At 37.4% G+C, this 22189-nt stretch overlaps 1 protein-coding gene across 5 annotated transcripts; it reads left to right on the top strand.

The window, feature by feature from the left end:
• The first annotated feature begins 635 nt into the window (after window positions 1-635).
• On the top strand, window positions 636-15120 carry LOC117964074 (putative transmembrane protein ZNF593OS). 5 transcript variants are annotated; one of them, XM_058997533.1, is made up of 3 exons: window positions 636-754; window positions 7488-7633; window positions 11481-15120. In XM_058997533.1, the coding sequence occupies exons 2-3, from the start codon at window positions 7583-7585 to the stop codon at window positions 11625-11627; spliced, it is 198 nt and encodes a 65-aa protein (XP_058853516.1). In that variant the 5' UTR covers window positions 636-754; window positions 7488-7582; the 3' UTR covers window positions 11628-15120. The 5 variants fall into 5 exon arrangements, with proteins under 5 accessions (XP_058853516.1, XP_058853514.1, XP_058853512.1 ...); XM_058997531.1 differs by lacking the exon at window positions 636-754 and adding an exon at window positions 1788-1899; XM_058997529.1 differs by lacking the exon at window positions 636-754 and adding an exon at window positions 2170-2256.
• The last annotated feature ends 7069 nt before the right edge of the window (window positions 15121-22189 follow it).

The following is a 22189-nucleotide window of genomic DNA, read 5'->3' as shown; positions in this document are numbered from 1 at the left end:
GAAAACAATGACTCATTCTGCAGAACAAAGGTTGCTATGTATTTCTGCTCACAATTTCTCTGAATGCAATCTCAGAGGAATAGCCGTTCATTACAATGAAAACACCTTGATTGTACTCAGCATGTCAATCAATGCATATTAACTGCTCACCCTAATTACATGTATCTGTGTGTGTGTGTCCACCCCCTGTGTATAGAAATGCAAGCAATACTAGCCACTTAAATGCTGCGTAATGTTAATATGTACCTTTTTCCTTCAATTTAATAACTGTGAAAATTCACTCATAACGTTAAGCAATCGTAAAAGGTGTGCCGCCACTTATAAGTTGTAACTAACAATAAACAACCGACACTGACTGTAACAGACTTCTTTTTAACAGTAAATATTCAAAAAGCAGTCTACCTTTCCTGCATTTACCAGAACATTTTAAAGGACAAATAATAAAACTCGCCTTGTAAAGCAGCACAGCGCCCCATCACCGGCCCCTACCCCGTTTCATCAGCTAAGGGGCTCCAGTAAGATTTTTGAAAGAACCCATTGTCTAAAAAATGAAAGTTTAATAGACACGTGCATTACGGATATTCCCTGTGCAGAACACTGCATCGCACTGCTGAAAAATGACGTGGCTGCTGCGCTAAGAGAAAGAAAAAAGTGTCCTAACTTCGATTAATGGAGAAAGTACAGCGGTTAGGAAATACTCCGATTAAGATGCAATATAGATCAACAACTGATGACCGGATGAAAAAAAAAAAAGGTTTGCTTTTTTTTGTATTATTATTTTTTATATAAATCAGGACTACCGTAAAACTTCACAATATTTGCAGACCCGGCAATTATTTGAAGTTTTATGGTCTATATCTCTTAATATGGTAAAAAAAAAAAAAAAAAAACAACAACAAAAAAAACATGTTGTTTACTTTACCTGCACAAATCATTCTGCATGTACGATAATGCTAGTGACATGCATGTGTGTTTTCTGCAGTAAAGTTTAAGCTATTACTTATAGTTGTTATACACTTAATGTAATCTAAGAATCGTTTTATTTCGTAGACAGATTCTCTTATCCTTACTTTTGAATGCGTTAAAATAAAACAAAAGTGCATTACTTGCAGCTCACTTTCTAACGAACCATCGATTTCGACTTTTTGTTGCATTTACTGTATGCAAAAAACACCGTGTTTATGTCAATCATCCACTTCAAACTGTTGCCACGGCGTTTCAAAGTATATATAGTATTTAATTGGAACACACCGGCTTTTAAGACCACGACTAAAACACAAAATGTGAATTGTAAAATGGCAATGTTTAGGTTTCTCAAAACAACACCTTGTGATTTATGGCTATTGAATGTTTGACATGTCTTTAAACTGGTTTGACAGCTGGAGCTCCAGTTCAAACACTGTGGGTATTCACGTGGGAGCGATGGGAACACTTGCGTTCTATATAGAACCATATGGGTCCTTTGGAATTCCTTTGGCACCTTTGTTGTGTTAAGGTTCTGTTTAGAACCGTTTTCGTATATTGAAAAAAAAAAAACTTATATATAATGAGTTCTAAATATAATCGTTTGTTTCTGATGTATGCGCATTTTTGAACATATTTGCATGAAATTTGCATTTTTTCTTCTGTGAGAGCACCAGCTGTATAAACCAAACATGTTGTAAGAATCATCATGCTTAAGACATTTTCCAAGCATACGTTTGTTTCCTCAATATAAAGCATTGCTTATCTGAATCCACAAGCAGACCAAACCCAATAGTACACCCCCTCCCCCACCGCCGCCCTTGAGAAGAAAGTTGAAAAACAATCTGTACAGAGAGCAGATCGAGCAAAGCCACCAATCTCATATTTATATGGAAACCCATGGCAACTGGGAATAGAAATACCAAGTGTGATAAGGTGCGTTCTTCTTTACAATTGCTTACATCAGTTGTTTGACAGCGGAGAAAGACACAATGGAGAGTGAAATTGTGTGTGTGTGCCGCATGAGGAATGTATACCCGTACCGATACATAGTCATATACAGTACAGTGTACAATTTAACACGGCGTCGGCAGTTTTAAGTTATGTTTGAATAAAATAAACAAATACAAAATTCAGATTCCACACTTAAATGGTTAAACACGTGCTTGCTTTAACTAGAACTCAATGACCCCCCCTTCTCCCCCCGAAGAAAACACCGAGAGCCCGCTCCCTATATGCTGCCCTTCAGCATTGACCCTTCAGTTACCAAACGAGGAACACCCTGCAGCCTGCGTAAGTTTTGGACACTCTTTCAAATGTGCGTTTGCCATGGTAAAGTTGTATTACCGTGGATGCTTTTTCAGTCAAGGCAAAAATGTTCAATGGTTAATCTTTCCTATAGAATTATATTACAAATACATATTTTGTGAGTTGCGAATGATTATTAGTAGTACCTGCATGCGTGTTAATTGGATGTGCATCTCATTTCCACGAAACCTGTGTATCGTAGCAATGTACTTAGCATCAGCGTTCAATTTTTTTCTTGTATTATTATTATTATTATTATTATTATTATTATTATTATTATTATTATTATTATTATTTTATTTTTTTGTAATAGTAATAGATATTGTTTTAACTCTCCTTTATCCATATAAAAACACTGCGTTTGAAATTATTTATGAGGGGACCGTGCACCTTTTCTCGGCAGACGATGCGTTTTTTTTGTTGGGTATTTGGCAAAGTTTCAGTTTGGGGTTAAGGACTGTAACGAGATTAAGTCGTTTTATCGGATGTAGTAAAATAGTTTGCGACGTTTGTTTATAATCAGGGCTTCTAGTTTGGGGTTTTTATTTTCCATCTCTGTCCCTCCCTTTAAACCTTAATTAATATTTTTTAAGCCTTAACTGAATACCAGATTGTTTAACGACACACCACTAGAAACTAACGCAAAATTAATAAACTGAATTCGTTGATCGGAGCCAGATCGAAATGCAGACTCAAATAGAATCAGGGGAGATCAATGCATGTCGTTTGTGAACTCAATCAAGATACGAGGGTAAAAAGAAACAACCTTCCTTTGGTAATTAGTGTTTGATTAAGACAGCGAATCGGCTCAAAATATGTTTAAAGGTACACCACGTGATCAGAAATAAAACGCGCAAACTAGAACCCCGATTTATAATGAAGTCCGTTTGTTATGTGAGCCAGCCCCATGCCCTTTTCAAGTATAACTGCCCCCCCCTGCATGGGTGGTAGACAACTTATGAAAACGTATTTTAAAAAAACAATATCAGGTTTGTATGCTACGGAGAGTATGATAGTGATTTAGACTTTGAATCTGAAGTAGAGTGACAGCACACACACACACACACACACAGGTCACGTTTCTTTAAGAGGGACAGTGCGTGCTTGGCAGTCTTTGTTGGTGGCTAGCCCTACTTTTCTGCATTCCTGTACGGGCGCCCCTGGCAACAGGAAAGCTGCATTCTTTCAGCAGGGGATAGTTTCCTAGGCTGGACAGTCTGAACACATGTACTGTTGGAGCCATGAATGGCAAGGATGGATTAGCTTGGAGGTTTTCTTCTGTGCAGTGCATTCACGATTGTCAGTTTTCTAAAAAAAACTGACAAATTTAAAAATGTGACATTTTGAAATCTAACATGAAATACTGTACAACGATTGTGCCTTTCGGTAGACTTTTGTGATATATCATTTTATAGTGTGCTTGATTACACGATGTTAAATAAATTATGTTCATATACACAAGTTTTATTTAATTTTTTATTAGGTCTCAATTTTAAAATTCTCTTAGTGACGCAAAACTTTGAGCCATAGCAGATTTTATGTTTTATAAAAAAAAAAATAACAAAATAAAATACAAAATCAATTTTTTTTGTCATCCTTGCACACATATTAAAAACAAGTCCTTAGTTGGCAGCAATTAGACCTCAAATCTCTGGTTTGCATCACAAACAAGTATTCTCATGTAAAGTTGTTTTCAATATACTTGATTAAAATACTTCTGCACCTGCCTGGAGCACCACCTCTCACTGTTTGAACACTCTGTCTGAATAGAGCTGCTGATACTGGAAAGACCAGACTGGCTCCTTAACCACTTTATATTATAATTTCTGTCACAGCAAAACTACTTGTAGGATTTGATACAGTGTGCAAAGCATTAACGAGCTTGGCAAACCTCAAATAGTCATTGCTCTGACCAAACCAAGGCTACAAATCTGTACAGATACTTGCCCCTCAAAATGTACACAAACTACCTGAACCTACATGAAGTGTTGTGATTATCTCCCTCACGAAGATGGCTGTATAAGTTCTGACTACTGGAATTATTAAGATCAAACTGCCTCTTTGAAAGGAATAAACAAAACCAGACTTGTGTACTCGTTGGTTCATTCCTGTCAGTATGAGTTTGTACTGGGCGCTTATTCAACTGGATGGGAACACGCCACTGGCACTTCTCAGGATCTGCAAGACCAATGCAAACATAGATAACTATAGCTGACAACTGCATGGCACCTTATCATTAATTATCAGTGTTCATTAACTGTGAATTTTGCTGTCTAAACTAGAATTGATCTTTAACTTATTTAGGCGTCTTAATAAGAGATTGTGATATTTCCCTTTTGGGAAATGAGTTTGACATCCCTTCTGTGACCTGGTGAGTGTCCATCCGTACACAGTATGACCTAAATAAAAACAGCAAGCAATAACCACAAGTAAGCAATGAAGGTATTTGTAGAGTCCGATGTCTATAGGGGGGGTTCAACCTGGCTTTGAGCTTGTGTGGAGAAGCCTAAGTGTTGGGACTGAGCAGCCTTCCTCGTTCCATTCAAGTGGAAGTGTGACAGGGAAGGGGCTGTATGGCTGGCAGAGTTGAAAAGCGGAATAGCATGAGAAAGGCTGTTCAGCCCCAGCACACAGGATTCTCCAGAAGCGCAAAGCTGCTCAACGTAAAGGCAGATGATAACGGATGAGAAATCCAGAAGAGACGGAACCACAAAAGGATTGCAAACACCGTAAAACAGAAAGGAAATGCAAAAAATTAAATAACATAAAAAGCAACAGCTAGAATTGCAGAATGCAAAATAATGCAAATCTGATATTCAAACCTTTTCGGTTGCCTTCTCTATGCAGATGGAGAGATTGCAGTAATTGTGGGGTGTTGTGCAGGCTCTACTGGCTTCAGTCTGTTTGTTGGGGGCAGGTCTCTCTCAGGTAGGGAGACTTGTCTGACACTGATTGGAGGAAGGTTGATTAATGAAGATTTAATCTAATCAAATAAGTAGATTCGTCTCATTTTCTCTGTTTAAAGCAGACGTTTATATTGTAGTAGAATTATTTTTCAAGCAAAGTAAATTGAGTTGGGACCTTCCATCATTACCTTCAAATGTATGCTTGAGTGTTTGAAGTTGTATGGAGCATGTTTCATGAATAGGCATTTGTGGTACCGCTCCTGACTGACTCATTGATGAACTCCTCAAACAAAGCCCAGCGCTGACCTTGTTTCAGTGAGGGTCCTGCTCTTTAAAGATCTGTGAGTACTGCCATGTTGTAAAGCATTCATTTGCCTTCTTTTACTCTCTGGGTGGCATCCAAATTGGCTGAGCAACATAGCAATCAAACCAGTCAGCCAGCAATTAGCAACTCCCAGCAGAGCTGTTCTTGGGCTAGTGTATTTAATTGGTTGTTCATTGCTAATGAAATTGTTAACACCGCACCATAACTTGTATGAAAGTGTAAAGCACAGCATTGAGCCGTTTACCTGTACTCTGTGAAACAACTGGAAAGCACTGACACAGAGCCGAAACTATGCTGTAGACAGTTTCAAAGATGTTTTGAAGAATGCTAAACCTAATCATTTAAGACTCAGCGGGCATGAAACAGTGACGGTTTTATTGCTGCTATCCTGGCTTAACCTCACTGAAAAATGTTTCCCCGAACCCTCATAAATGTCAGGATATCACAGGAACCCCATATCACATCCCACCCAGACTGTCTTACATACTGTAAACTCATCTGCCAACAATAACTGTAAAGGGTATTGAAGCACACACGTTTTTTTTTTTCTGTCTTGCACACAGAGGTTGGTAACGTACAGTCCATAAACCGGAGCTGATACACGTAGACTGGCATTGGAATAGTTTTTTCTGTGTGTAAATCACTCGGACATGTTTCTGCAGAGAGTGCAGTGGAAGCGCTGTGCTGAGAGTGATGCGTGTGGACAGCTGTTTCTGTGTGTTCTGTACTATATGTGAGCGCCTCAATCTGGTTGGGTGAGCTCGGGCTATATAAAAGGTAGCTAAAGCTACTCTCTCTGTCAGTCGTTAGTCTTGCAGGCGGGAGGTGGGCAGTGTTTCCGCTCAATGGATTAGTACCTGCAAAGGTAAGATTCTGCATTTTTCCTTTATTTTAACTGGGCTACAGCTCTGATGTACTTGCTGTCTGTTAACACCCAACACATTTGGGGAGTGTGTCAGGAATGTTTCAGGATCTCCTGAAAATATATAACCGCAGCTGAGTTTTTGCTACAGAGCTAAGCTAAATTTGTGACTTAAATGTGTTTGGGACATTGAATTTATTTAGTTATCGTTGGCTAATTGTGTGTTTTCCAAAATTAGCAGCCACAACTGTATATAGAAACTCTCTGGAACCAAAAGGAGAACCATTATTCTCTACTAAGTTATACTGTATATAAGATACGATTTGCTTCACAGAATGAAATCCTTAAGTAGCACAAAAGCCAGATTTTGTTCAATATAGCAATTTTTATTTCTGATCACATTAAGCCTTATTTGAACCTTGCTGTAGAGAGAGAATATATTGCATTCTCATTTAATGTCGAGTGCAGCCGAAAGGCAAATTTCAATAATTCATCTTAAATCTGACATATGGCAGCCAAGTATATATTTTTTTCAGCAAAGTATTTTTAATATTTGATTTTCAATCAATACCAGCTGGTTATTTTTAAATGAATCACTCCCAGAAGTTTTCAAAACATACAGAGCTGGATGCTCTGTTTCAAGGCGAGTGTTTCTCATTATATATTTAATAACAATGTATGCAATATACTGTATATACTTAAATACATTAATAATCTTACCCTCCATAAAGGAAAAAGCACAAAGCAAAATATTATTATTATTATTATTATTATTATTATTATTATTAGTAATAATAATATTCCTTGCCTCACAATTGTTCATAAACCTTAAGTGGAGAATATATATATTTGAAACTAAAAGGACATTTCTTATCCTTTATTAATCCCACTGCAAAAGAATAACAATGTGACCATAAACCATGAGGTCCCAGATTGAAATGCAATGCAATGTTGTGGATACAGGGATTCCTACACAACCATCGCAGGGCAATCTTACCTTGCAGTCAAATCAATGTAAAGGTTTGGAGGCTGTGATGTAAACCAAACAAGAAGCTGGAGGGTTTTCTGTGAGGTCGATGAATCAGAGCGCAGCATTAACTCTGTTTGCTGTAATTCTCATTAGGCTGAAGACACTGTTGAAGAGGAGCTGAGGGGGCTTCTTTGATGCTAATGTTGAGGGATGCTCATTAGCCACGGGATACACTGATCACCGCAGACATGCTCATCCGACTGGGCAGACTGACTCCGGGATACTTCAGACTCCTCCAGGTCTGTGATATTGCCAATCCCTATTGTTATTGAGGAGCGAGGCTACAGAAAACAACCTTTATTTTGGAACCCTTATTTTGATTCTATAAAGAACCATTCTTGTATTCTGGAACTGTGGAGAGTTCTATAGCACAAAATTCTATATAAAATCAACTGGATGGTTCACAGTTGGAACCCCTATGGTTATAATGGTTCAATAAAAAAACACCCATGTGAACCCATGTTGTTGAGTGCAGCATGATTAAACATGAAATAGAAAATTGAACAATATACGAAGATGCTGTATATTGAATAAGAGAGCATGACTCTTTATAAAAGTAATACTTAACAACATAAACTATCTGTTATTAATAATGGGCATGAATAATAATAGAGTTTGCTATTCCGAACCCCAGTAGTGAGCGCTGTAAGCAGAACCATGCTATCATGCTTGCTGGTAGCAGCTGTAAAATCTTCAATATCCTAATTCTGCGCCAAGTGTGTAAAACATTTGCAACAGAAGTGTTTTCTTATTCAATGAGTTATTAATGGTTTTTGATGAAAGGTAAGTACTTGTTATCGACCGTCGATAAGATTTTTGTTTTTTGGTCCCTTTGAATTTTTCAACAACTTCAATAATGTTCATATTTAATAACCTTTAATATTAGATTTGAATATGTAATCACATTATACAGCATGCAGTGGTGCAGTCTCTCTAGTTCTTTAGACTAACCACAAGCTGTATATTCAAGCGGTCTTTTGCATTCAGCTGACACAGTGTATATTGCTATCTCCAGTACTTGGAGTCTAAAACAGCAAACGAGGAATTTGAAAAAGATGTTTTCTTTGGGGGTTTGGCAGAACCCCCCAAAGAAAACATTTTATTAGTGAGCAGCACATGCATTTGTTTAACAAGAAACTGCTCTGCTTGGGGCATAAAACATAAAATAATTTTGAACTATAACCCCTTAGCAAGCCTTCTGCTTCAACAAATGTTAACTTATTCAAGTTGCATTAATAGTGGCCAAATGTCAGTCTAATTAACGAAGATACCTCCCTGCTTTCACAAACCTGTAGGAGATGGATATGTTTAATTGAATTGAGATCCGCGTTTCCAGAAAACCCAAATCCTATTTATTATTATAAGAATGAGTGCAGAAGTTGACCCGGAAAGGCTTTGTGACAGACAGGGGCACTGTTTTTATAAGCTCACGTTGGACTGCACACAAGGTCTTTCATTGTTTAAAGTGAGAACCAGAATGGAGATTATATAGTGGAGACAGCCATACATACGTCTGTACAGTATGCCACGTATTAAGTATTTGTAAAATTTTGTATTTGTAAAATATTTGTATTGATATTATGACATCCTTACAGTCACAAAGCAGCTCTCTTCCTTGCACAGTGTGAGTGAGTGAACGCTAGCTCACTTCTCTCTGCAGTTCCACTGTATCTGTAATATCGACAGCACATAACCCAGCAGCATTCACCCCTCCAGCTAATATCTAGAGCACCAAACTCTGTACCCACATGCAGAAGAGCATTTAATTCCTCACCTTGTTCGTGAGTAATCACTGGCCGTAAACAGCTTTAGTTAGAGGAGCAAAAGGCAGACGAAAACCAAAACCTTCCCCCTTCAATGGCTAAGGCATAATTACTGTGACTATTAATCACTTTTGAACATAATTTCACGATGTAAAACAAACCTTTCTAGAGCCCCTGTTTTATGCCCCATGCTTGATATTTAGCGTTGACACCCTGAACTGAGGTGTTAAAAGCCAGGTCCTCGTGATAGAATTTAGCAGCGTGGCTCCGCATTTACACTCAGACTTTAGGATCTTTACCCAAATGTAACAGCAGATGTAAAGTAGCATGCTGAATCAATGCTGTTCGGTATCAGTTAAAGTTTATATACCTTGTTAAAAAAAAAAAAAAAGCATTTAAGTTGAGCCTAACTAGCTGAGAAACATGGGCCAGGATCCAAGATTTTATACATATGAAATTGCTGAAGATATTGCTAAATTCCTAAAGTAAGGTATAAAACAGTTCAAGGTTAAGTGTCTTTGTGATTTGTCTTATGTGGTTTACTGTTAAATATCTTACATAACGTTATATTCAGTATTACTGGATAGTAAAGATGAAACAGATTCTATGTGTTTATGCCTAGTGCTGTGTCTTGAATAGGTATTTGTTTTCTCATTGCAGACTATCCTTGGGATTTCGAATAAGTAGTGTTTTACTGATATAGATTTAAAGACTATTGAGTGAGCCACGCACAAGCTGACACGTTATTTGTTTTCAACTCTGGGGTCTTGTAGCCAATAGAAACACAAGACCAGGCCCTCCATGTTGATTGAATTGGCACAGGACCTAGTGCTAGAACTGTTTCCAATAAGGTTTTAAATAAAGCCCTGTGTTTATGGTGGGATATTACCCTGGAGTCACTATCCAGCCAGTTTAGCAGGCATGATAATGAGACGTCCATTGCAAAGCAGTTTGAGCTATTGCAGGGTTTCCAGCACACCTCAATGGTTTGCTTCATGAAGCTCACATCCATAACCATTCAATAGTGCTGAATTTATAAATACTAAAATAACCTGAATACATGCATCAACTGCAAGCAATTGAAAGAAACCTATAGTTGAAATGTTTGTCACTGAATTTCTTTTAGTATTTCCAATCAAGATCACAGTAAAACCATCCTTGCCCAATAGAGTAACCAAACGTTAGCAAGCTGTAACTTCTTCAGTTTTAATAACCTAACGCATTCATTTGAAAGGACTTCCGCGTGCTCATCGAGAGCCTTAATTTCCTTTTTAATATTTGATGCAGCAGTTAACCGCTCTGCGTCTGACACAGATTGAAACTGACAGGAAGTCGCTGAACCAGAAGCTTTATAGTTTATGAAAAAAAGCTTTTATTTTGTTCCCCCCGTTGTTTTCGTTTCATGGGAGCAGATGCTGTTATTCTCTTAAGAATTTCAGAAACTGCCATCTGTAGTTTTATTATGTATTTATTTAGAGTTAATACAAATTAAGAGATTCATGATCTCATCTCTTTCCTCCAGAGGGCGGATCTGTCTGCAGTAAGACTGTGCCCGAGTTATACAAGCAGTTTCATAACGGAAGTAAATAACCAGAGGCAGTAGCAGCTGCTCTCTTTGTAGACTGTCAGATGTGAGAAGCTGGTTCAGAATGGTTAGTAATGCTTTACTTGCCATTGCCTATCCTTTATAAAAGATAGTGGGAAACGTGCAACCAAAACGCTCTTGTGACAGATATTTAATAAAGTTGCTGCTTTGGCAATGGCCATATTAATGATACATGCCACTCATTTTCAGACAGGGTGTTTACAGTTTCTCTACACTGCTGCATTCTACTGTATAATTCTACTGTATAATTCTCTCAATAGCGTTCCGTTACTGATGGTGTCCAGTAGAAATTAACCATTTCACTGCCAATGTGTTTTTTTTAAACCCCCGGACATGTCAATGATAGATATCTTTTTCACATATCCATTTGACTTCATCGCAGTAATTTTGCAGTTTGACCTGCTTATACTGAGCATTACCATGCCTTAACATGGTACCATTGTGTGCTGTACCGTGACTATGCTTTATATATGCTTTCTCTATCATTCTCTATTCTTGTCTCTGTTTAGATAATTATTTACCGTGCTTGCTAACTATTCCAGCAAAAAACATTCCCTAAAGACTCCACACCACATGCTGTGGAGAACCATGTTAGCGTTGAGCCGTGCACTGAAGCCCATAGGTGATATGAGAAGCATTGTACGCTGAAGCCCGTGTGCAGCATTGCTAAACGTCCCCGCCTCATTTATTTATTGATTCATCTATTGTTTTTTGCAGAGGCAGGTGGCTGGTGAGGTCCAGACACAGCCAAAAGACCGGATGGTGAATCACATCGCCATGCTGTTAGCCATAGTGGGACTGGGCTTGTCCTACTACAGCACACGGAAAATGACAGCACAGGCCAGATCCATACCAGCACCCTGAACCAGGCAGGCCTGGGGGAGAGAGAGGGAGAGGCCAGCCATAAGGAGAAGAGGGAGTTTAAATGCCAATCATGGTCAGGATCACCCAAGGGACACATCTGACAAGCATATAGCGTACAGGTTTCTGTCAGAAATGGTCAATGCTTTGCAAACGGATATCCTTTGAATTCTTCATCAGATGGTTGTTTTTAACATTGAATAGGTTTTTAGATATATAGAATGGGGAATGCACTAAAAAGGGATGGTTTTCAGGATATCATTGTAATGTTTGATTAAGATTTAATAACTACCCTCCAACAAGTATTGTCACGCAGGGTGCTGTGATCCCGGTTGGAGTGTAGCGCACATTCATGTAATATTTGATAATGAATGTCATGTGTTGCATGGACATGAGTTACAAATAGCATACAGGTGGTTGCCAGCACTGTAAAGCAGCCAGGGAGAGTGGACCACAGAAAAAAAAAACAAAGTAATTCCACTGATAATATTGTACTAAAGGAGCTCAGTTACAATAGACACAAATACTGAAAAATATGCATGTTAATGGGGTTTTAACTTTGTAGATTGGAGTCAAATCTTATCAATGGTTACCAAGGACTTTTATCCTTCTTATGAATGTTTTTCGTAGTAATTATATTTTAAGCTTCATATGTTGTGCTAAGAAACAATAAAAATGAATGGTGGCTTTGTACCAGTAATGGAAGATACTAATGAGTAAGCCATTTATCATGTTCACTGAAAGCAAACTGCATTTCTTTGCATGTTTATGGATTTCTAAATAACACATTCGCGCGTCAGTTTTGAGGCCTGTGCGTTTAATGCAGCCTTCTGTTTCCTACTTCCATTTTCCTGCCCTCTCCCTCCTAAGGACTTCAGATTTTAGTTTTTCTTTGCCTCGGTTCACAAATGTCCCCGTCAGCAAGGTCAGGTTTCTTCTTACCGTTTCCCTGACAGCATTTATCTGGAGGGGCAGAGATTGTTATGAAGCTAAAACAGGTCTTACCAGAGCAGGCTGTACCCAGATTTGCAGTTTACATTTAGCTTTTTCCAAGGAGTACTATGGCTTGTGATGTGCTGCACCATGCTTTTCTGTGACTTACCATTGCGTATTGCTACAGTATGCTTTGCTACACTTTGCAATGCTTTCACCATCCTCCCCATCAAAAAGTAGGCCAGCCTTAGCCGTTTAACTAGGACTGAGTTCCAGTTTTAAATACTACATTTGATAACAATATGGTAGGAGTTTGACAAACTGTGATCAAGGAAGTACTGTAACGTTGGTTACTTTATATACTATATACTTGAATTGCTAAGGCAAAAGCTAGTTATTTTAACTTGGGAACTTTTTAAGCATGTGTACTTATAAAATGGTGGATCACAGAATAAAGGGATAACAGGAGTATTGAAAACATTAACATGTTGGAGACATTAAAAATTGCATAATACAAAATTCTAAAATGAAAGCCAATACCTTGGCCAACTTGCTGTGATGGCCATTCCCAAATAGCTGCCTGCTGTTTCATTCATGTTATTTTCCACAGTGTATATTTTCTCCTATACCCGATGCGTGTACATATGTAATTTGTGGAGATGTGTGGAAAGCCCCATAAGTGCACGCTACATATTGCAGGTGTTTAATTTTAAAGCTGCTTTACAGATAAAATACATGACCGTTCTAAAACACGCTGGTCTATAAAAACAGGCAAAAACTTAAGGGCTTCAGTGAGGATCATCTGGTGCCTCAGGCTGGATGATGTGTCCTGTTTTTCCATCTGGGAGAGTGCATGTTTTTGTAGCAGATGTGATTCGGTGTGACAAGCAGAATCCGGCATAGGGACACGTGCCGGCCTCTTGCATGCAGTCTGCCTGACCTGGTTACAGATCAGCCTCCCCAGGCATCAGATAGAGAGGGGAACGCTTCAATAGAGACCCAGAAACACGGACGCCAGAGGATGATCCGTATTAGCACATGTGTTATATAAGCCATAGCTGTGACGCAGGCGTGGAACGGGATGCTGTTCTTCGTTATCGTATTTTAAAGGTGTGTTTTTTTTTTTTGGTTTTTTTTGTTTATTTGGAAAGGGTAACATGCCTTCATAATATGAGCATAATGTCTAGGTCTAGTTTAAAAATGTGCGGGTGATGTATCCTATAGGTTTATATATTATACTGTGAATTTGTATTTTTTCCTTGTGAAATTTTCCCATGAAAATGACAGCAGTTAGGGCCCTGCTCAAACTTAAGGACTGCTTTAAAGAATGTTTTGTTAAGGAATGTGCTTTTGAAGAGCGTTTTATAAACATTCTTGTGGGTTAGTGCTCTGAAATTTGTGAATAAATGTACAGTTGAACAGTTGAACAAGGTTTCATGAAAAGCAAACTTTTTTATTTAGTAAATCGAAACGGGCTTTAAGAAACAGACTTCAACAAAACATTCCCTAAAACAGTCCTTAGAGATTTGGGAAGAGGCTCCCAGTCTTCAAACTTTTAACTGGAACTACTGGAACAAAATATCTAGAGAAAAAAAACAGGAAGAGATGCACTAGCTTGCAGAGCCAGAGCGTCAGTGTTGTTGTTCTTTTTTAAGCCATTAGAAATGTTATTGTAGGTTGCAAAACTCTGTTAAAGCTAACCACCAGTTAGACGGCAAAGGGTTCAATGTAGTAATATGCATTTTTGTTAGCTTTTTGTTTTTAATTCTGGGAATCCCTGTTTCTTTATGTAGCAGATATTCCTCCTGTTCATCTACAGTAATGCAACAGTAAGTGTTGTATTTTATTGCTTATTTAGTATGTTCATACTGTGAGTATTTTTTACCGTTTTCTTTACTTTTTGACTTTTTTGGTCACAGTTTATTTTAAAGGACACTTCTTTTAACATGCTACAACTAGCATATTAACATGTGGTTTTCATTTTAGTTAGTGTGTATATATATATATATATATATATATATATATATATATATATATAAACTGGTATTACATGTATATTACTATGTAACCTGCTATAAGTATTACTGTAACCTCTTTTAAAGTGCCTTTAGACAAATTGAACCCTGTTTCATTGTGATATGATGGAGTTGATGAAACTTAAAGTCTAACGAAGTTGAAACATTTGTCTTTATTTTGTCCTACTTTCTTACAGAATTTATAATTGAATGTATGAATTTATGGATAATTTATCAATGATAAAAATGAGAAACATTTGTTAATATGTTATTAAAGCTTTTAAAGAAAGAAATTCCCATTTATATGAAATAATAAATAAATAAGTGAATTATTACATAATAATTATAGAAAGAATAATCCTTGATATACCTTTAAGGCCATTATTTTTGTATTATCTACCTATAGGTGTGAAAGAGACAAACACTTTATTACAGGTTCCTCATTCAGTACCTGAACCTGTTCTTCTTACTGGACACAATGTGACAAATTTGTCTTTTGTATTGCTGCTAAATGTTAAAATACATAAATAAATATCTCTAAACACAAACTGGTGTGTGGTCTGTTATTTATGATTCTTAACCTAAAAAACATTCATGGCTGGAATCCGTTGGATTTATATTTTAATACCAAGTTTGAACTAATTCAGAAAAATAAACATTAGGTAAGGCACATCAACTAAAATTGGAAGATGATCTAGTCTAATTACTAGACCTATATAAGCTGTTGGAGAGTTGTGTGCAACTATTCAGACACAATCATGGGAAAGCAGAAGGATCTCAGTGACTTCACAAGGGGCATGATAGTGGGTTCCTATTCAGCTTGCTTGTCCCTCAATGCATTGACCAACGTGTCCATCAAGACGGTCTCCCTGTTGAACTCACCCTTTTGTTATATTTGAAGGTGCTTCAGCTCAGAACATACATGCATGTATTATATTTGAAGGTTCTTCAGCTCAGAACCTACATGCATGTGTTATATTTGAAGTTGCTTCAGCTCAGAACATGCATGACTTTATTATATTTGAAGGTGCTTCAGCTCAGAACTGCATGCATGTAAACAATAATGTTGTTCATATTTTGAATTTTGACTAAATTTTCAATTGAAGCTTTGTAAGATAGATTTACAAAGAACTTCAAAGTCAGCAATTCCATTGCAGTAGCTTCAGGATATATTAGGTGATGAAACAAATGCTGCCAGCTCCTGCTTGAGTCCCCACATAGCAGAACCTGTTGGACAAGCCATATTAAAAAAAGAGTGGGAGCTATTATCCACGCCTGATCTCTCTGCTAATCCCTAGTCTCAAACAAATTCAGTTTTTTCCCTCTAAATCATCTGGATTTGCTAAAGCAGCTTATCTCCTTCCTTCTGTCCCGACATGTCATTTGTAGTTTGTTACTTATTTTACCACATCAAAGGGAAGACGTTGAGTTTCTGTAAACCTACATTTTTTTCTTTAACATGCAATAGATCACAGACTCGTGTAATGCCCTTTTGTAGGTGGCTGTTGAGGTGCTCTGGACACCTATTGATGAAGATTACACCAGCTGAAAAGGTCAGGCAGGGCTATGCAATTCATTATCAGTATATGATATACAAGCAATCAATCTAAAAAGATACAAATGTCAGAAACATTAAAAGAAACTCAATTAAAGTATTGTTCTATTTATTTATCACGATTGCTATTTAATCTATTACATTTCTTTTTACATTTGTAAATCACAAATGACTGTCTTCATGTTAAACTGTTTTTATTTACTAATGATTCTTAACACGGGAAACACTTTTGAGCGTTTGAGTTTTCCTGCAGCACGTATACTATATATTTTGTTGTGATTAACTGTTTTTATTTTGTGACAAATTGTATTTTTGAATACATATAAACCTATGAAAGTAGACGTTGATTGTCAGAGACACTCAAAGACCAGTCCACTTTTTGAGCCTGTCGGCTACCAACAGAGATCTAGAAAGAATGCCTTGTTCAGAAAATGGTTCTATCTGTTTGGGGTGTACTGTGTAATTGATGAGAAGTACTGGGTCGACTGTAATGAAACCTACACTTTGCTTCTTTTAGAATTGAAATGATTCCAGAACATTCCACACAGCCTGTTTGTGCGGAGCCTTCGCCAAATTGAAAGAATGCGTTAAGAAACAACCCAAGGACTTTAGACATCTTCAAAGTCTGTTTGATAAAATCTCCAAGCAGTTTGACAGCTGAAGTATTCCTTCAGTTAGCACAAACACGTCTTTGAAATACAAGAGCTCCGTCAGTCTTAATAAAGTCATTATTAAATCACCTACACAACGTGGCTTGAAAAGCACTTCTGTCCTTGCGCTTTCACCAGTTGGGATAGCAGTATTTGCTGCAGCTTTCTACTCCCAACTCTCATGTATCCCTCCAGAACCATTGCACCTCCACTCACAGACACACACTTGAATGTCTCTTTATTAGCTCTGAGTTACAATCGTATTAAATGCATGCAGCTTCCTTTGTAACCCTATGTTCCTTGTTATGCTCAGCCCACTCTTGAGGGATTGTTCTGTGTGTTCAGAAAGTAAATTAAACTATAAAAAGGCAGACTGTGGTTCTGTGGCTTCCTGTATTTAGGGAATAACTTCAAAGCCAAGTTAGTGACTGCCAGCTGGAACCAGATTCATTGCTTAGTATGTTGCACATGGCTTTGGCCATAGCATTTCTACTTTACTTCTCATGGGGTGGATGACTAGAAACGTTTCAGCGAGTGTCACTCCAAGGATCAGCTTACTCAACACTGGAATCTTTGGTGGTTTTTTTTTTTAAATTGGACAGTATGTTGCATAACACCTTCATAAAAACTGTATAACTGATGCATAATCCTTCAGAATCACCTTGAAAAACAGTATAACGTACATATAAATGTCCTTAGCATTTTTGTCATACCGTTTGCAATAACACTGTTACTACAAAACTTGGGTCCTGATACATAGGGACAGCCACATTGTGATGCATGCCATTCTGTGCACCAACTTCAACTCATTGAAAGCCACGGCACTAAAACTAGGACAGGGGTGAGCTACCTTGAGCAATGTTGCCAAAATATTCAGCTGTTCAGCAGCGTGATCTTGAACACATTCTATTGTGCCCTGTGCAAAACAAACAACAAAGTGAACAAGGAGCAATACCAGATCACTGAGAATGAATCCAGATTCGTTCTGTTTCAAAGTGAACGAGAAGCAATACCAGATCACTGAGAATGAATCCAGATTCGTTCTGTTTCAAAGTGAACGAGAAGCAATACCAGATCACTGAGAATGAATCCAGATTCACTCTGTTTCAAAGAGCGATCATTGAGAGTTTTTTGCATGTTTCCAATCTGAAAGTGAACATTGAAAATGTCTTAATCAGCTAGTTGCTTCAACAATAAGCACTTCAGATTGAATTTAATGTTAATTTTTTCAAACATTCAAACATTCTTATTGCAATTACTCAAATATGTTCTGTGTTAAAGTGTTTCCATCTGAATTCAGGATCTGCCCTTCAATTAGAGTTGCTTGCCATAAACATACCATAAACTAGGCTAGATAAGCGCCTTAATAAAAGTAAGATACAGCGCCACCTAGAGGTCAGTTACTTTGGATCAAGGTTAGTTTTGCAGTGCACTAAAATAGTGTTGGCGCATACTAATGTAAAATCAATTGGCTGGAATTGGTTTATGGAAGGCAACTAGAACGGCAACTCCTGCACTCATAGTTAAAACACCACAACATAGATTTATCACAAAATAAAAAAATAAGGTATGGAAAAATAAACTAAGCAGACTATAACTTGGTCAGCTCTTTATTACAAGAGACACTTTACAGTTTGTTAACTGCTAACAGCTAGCTTACTAACATGTTAACAGATGTGATCTATTAATAAACTTCAAGGCACAGGCCAGTTAAAAACTCAAGTCGATCATGTCATTTAAATGGGGTTACATTTGTTTAAAGGCATTTTGCAACCAGTGAGATCAGGTTTCATTTTATTATACTTTTTTTTATTAGTTTATAAATAGATTACAATATAACACGCAACCTATTTAGAAGCTAATATTAAAATCACCAGTCAGTTTAGAGTTATATACTTCTAACTTCAGCTATGAGATGAACGACCTGTCAGAAGGGCTGATAAGCAGCTGTGGTGAACATGTTCAAATTGTGTTTGAAATGCAACGACACAAGCTATGCAAGTTATATATATATATATAACGGGAACCGCGTCAGAAGTCACAACCAAAATAAATCGATGGAGTTGTAGGAGAGGAGCCATACAGATTTCATAACATTAGAAAAGTCCTCTGGGATAGCGGTGTGGATGAAATGAGTCGGCATGCAGTCACTCGCTCCAAAAAGTATAAACCTCCATTGGGCGGATTTTCCTTTTCGCAAGACTGATTTATTGACACACACTGTTCAGTTACACTGAAGTGGTTGTAAAATGACCTAAAACTGGATCTATTATTTTTATTGCCTGGTTATCAATTATTATATGACAAGTGTACTCTCTCTGCCATTCACTTTCATTGGGGTTCCTGTTATCCTGCGTTTGGGTAAACAAACTTCACAAAGGGTCACCGGGACAGTTTGGAACAGTTCAGGCTTTTCAACTCACATTGCAATGCATTCTGGTACTTTTTACCTGTCTCAGGTACCTTTAACTGGTTTATTTTTTCTTTAAAATCACTTGATAGTGTTGTGTTTTTAATAACAGGGAAGACATTAAGACAGCAGAAACATAAACCACTGTACCTACCATTATAAATCACCTATCAAAAATCAACCAATCACGGTGAAGTATTTGCCAAGATTACAGTACACCTGTAAACACGTGTGATCCCGTGCATAGAACACCACACCTAATTTCAAAGTTACAAAATCTAACAATAAATAAATAAATAAATAAATAAATAAATAAAAAACACACACACACATATACCTGGTACCTTTAAGAAAATATAGATGACATCTCTTATTCAATGAGAGACTCCCCACACATGACGTTTTAACCTATAGAGGTTGGAATCTGAACACATACCAAAAATATGACAGCCAGGTCAAGTGCCCTTGAAAAAATGCAACAGGACACCGATCACACCAGTAATACATTCACAAGTGGTCAGTACAGCCATTCCTCAGAGCGGTCAGCGTCAGTCAAACTAGCCTCCCTCGACTGAATGGTTGTCTTAAATTAGCTTGTTGCCATCGCATGGCAAAGCTTATTTCTATGTTACCCTCAAAGCTCAGGTTTGGAAAGGTTGGAAATACTTCAACTGACACTGCAATGAAACCTTCCCTAAAAAAAAACCAAAAACGATTCAGTTATGTAACCTGCCACAAAAAAATCCCACTACTAATTTACAACAATTATATCATCAAGGTTAAAATACAGACAACAACACTTACTTATGTTTTAGTGTAAAGGAACTTAAACATTTCGTTTTTTTCTTGCACCAGTATAATACAAGCAGCACAAACATTTAGAAAGAAGCACAGCAACCAGTTCTGACCAGAAGAAACCAGTGCTGGCCGGAACTTTAAATCCAGCTGCTACAGGGAGTTCATTCACATATACTGTGCCATGTGCATGCTGTAAAGCAGCAGGGGGCAGTGCAATGTGTCCTATCAGAATACATACATCTCTAGGTTGTAATAACAGTAGCAGTCAGGAGTTTAAGATTTTAGAGAGCGAAGGAAACTAAGTGACAGGGAAAAATCCACTGACGATATGATTGTGCAAAATGAATAAACAACAATAAACACATTACCCATCCTCATCCATATAATACATCCATATAATACAAGCTTTTGCTTGTCGTAATTTTTAGCCAACTGAAAGAGGCCTCAAGCATCTTGTAGTTATTATTTATTCATAATTGTAATTTCATTTTTTTTCAAGCACAGTAGTTATATGGAACTAGAAAGCGATTTAATTGCTATTTGAGTACTATTGCTTCAATATCCAGTTTTTATCCATGTTCGCTATATCTGTCTTTACCGGAATTTACCTGGCTGTAGGCTTTCTTGAAAAAAAAAAAAAAACTGCCAGGTTTTGAACATACATCCTTATTCCATTCAAATGATGTGACAATGTGACCTTTCAACTTTGCTGCACACATTTGCTCTCTCTCTCTCATCAATAGGACTCATTTTAGACATGCAGCATCCTAAAACAGTTTAGTTCTTTAAAAAAAAAAACATTTTATGACTAAAAAGGAGCCAGTGGGAACAACGTTCCAATAGCAAGTTGTAAATTGTTCAAAATGATGCTTTGGCTCCGTGGCTCCAAACCCGTTTTAATTAGATCTCTTTTTCTGTTGTCTGAGCATTTCTGTTCTTTGTTCTTTTTAGTTGAAAGATAAAACACTGAACCAGGTCCTGTGACGGTAATTACTTAACAGTTTTTGTGATTGTCTGCTTACATTTTACTGTGCGTTATTACGAGATCATTTTGCAAGGCCGGATCTAAAAGCAAAGTAGAACTGCACATGCTTTTGTTACTTTAACAACCTGTGCTTGTTTCATTATTTCAAGTTTTTTTGACACATTGCTGAAAAAGAAGCAATGCTGAAGGGAGATACATTATTGCAAACTTAGTTCTTGACCTGCAGTTTGGCCTTGTGTTGCATGTAATATGGTGCCCCCTTGTGGTAATTACGGAGATTACAGTGTATCAACGGAAGATGGAATAATGTATTTGATGAGCTTTGTGAAACACCTCATGGTTTGAGTTTGCAGTGTATCGGCCTACAAAATAGGACCTCATACTCCCTCTTGTGGAAAAAGTCTGTAACTAAGCCTCTGTTTATTTGCTCAGTCCCATTGAGCAAAACGTGGCACTTCTTTCCCTGAGAATTGCATTTCCCGACACAAAAGCTTTCAACTATCCTGTATTGAAGAAAGTCTTATTTCAAGTCCTATAAATGACAATTATATGCTTTCCCATACTTTAACCATCAACGTGGTTGTTCTTTGACATCTCCAGACCACATAGGCACCTTATTTTTCTCTACGATATGTTGTCATTTTTTATTGCATGATTTTTTTTTTTTTTGCATATAATTCAGAGCCGGTATATTCTCTTTCAGTAAGATCAATACATCTATCATTTTGCATTATAAATGCATTTCTTGAGCCTCATTTCAAGCTAATTTGAATGTGCATGAATAAAAGTAATGTATTCATACAGTATCTTCAAACAGCCCGACTGAATAGTAAAGGCCACTGAGTGCTTGACCCAGAAACCTATTTCAAGACCACTCACGAGGCCCTCCTCTCATAGACTGAAACAGACCACAGCCTCCTGAGTTCAGAATGAAACCAGTCAGCATTAACAAGTAACTCTTTGGTTTTCAGTTCTTTGAAACCTGCTAGGGATAAAAAAAAAAATCCCTGGTTTATTATCCTCTGTATTGAATAACAACACGGGTTCCAAAATCAATTATGGATGAAGAAGAGTGTAACTCCAGCGTTAATTAAAGAACTACGACAGGAACAGCCTCCAGGTCTCATTAATATCTGGGTTCAAATTAGGCACGGGCAAGCGCGTAAACACCAAATTAATGGCTTTGGAAAGACAGTGTAAAGAGTCCAACCCCACTGAA

The sequence above is a fragment of the Acipenser ruthenus genome, chromosome 23, assembly GCF_902713425.1.
Source record: "Acipenser ruthenus chromosome 23, fAciRut3.2 maternal haplotype, whole genome shotgun sequence".
Taxonomy (NCBI): Eukaryota; Metazoa; Chordata; class Actinopteri; order Acipenseriformes; family Acipenseridae; genus Acipenser; species Acipenser ruthenus.
Note: the sequence above shows the minus strand (reverse complement) of the source record. Positions and strands in the feature narration are given on the sequence as shown.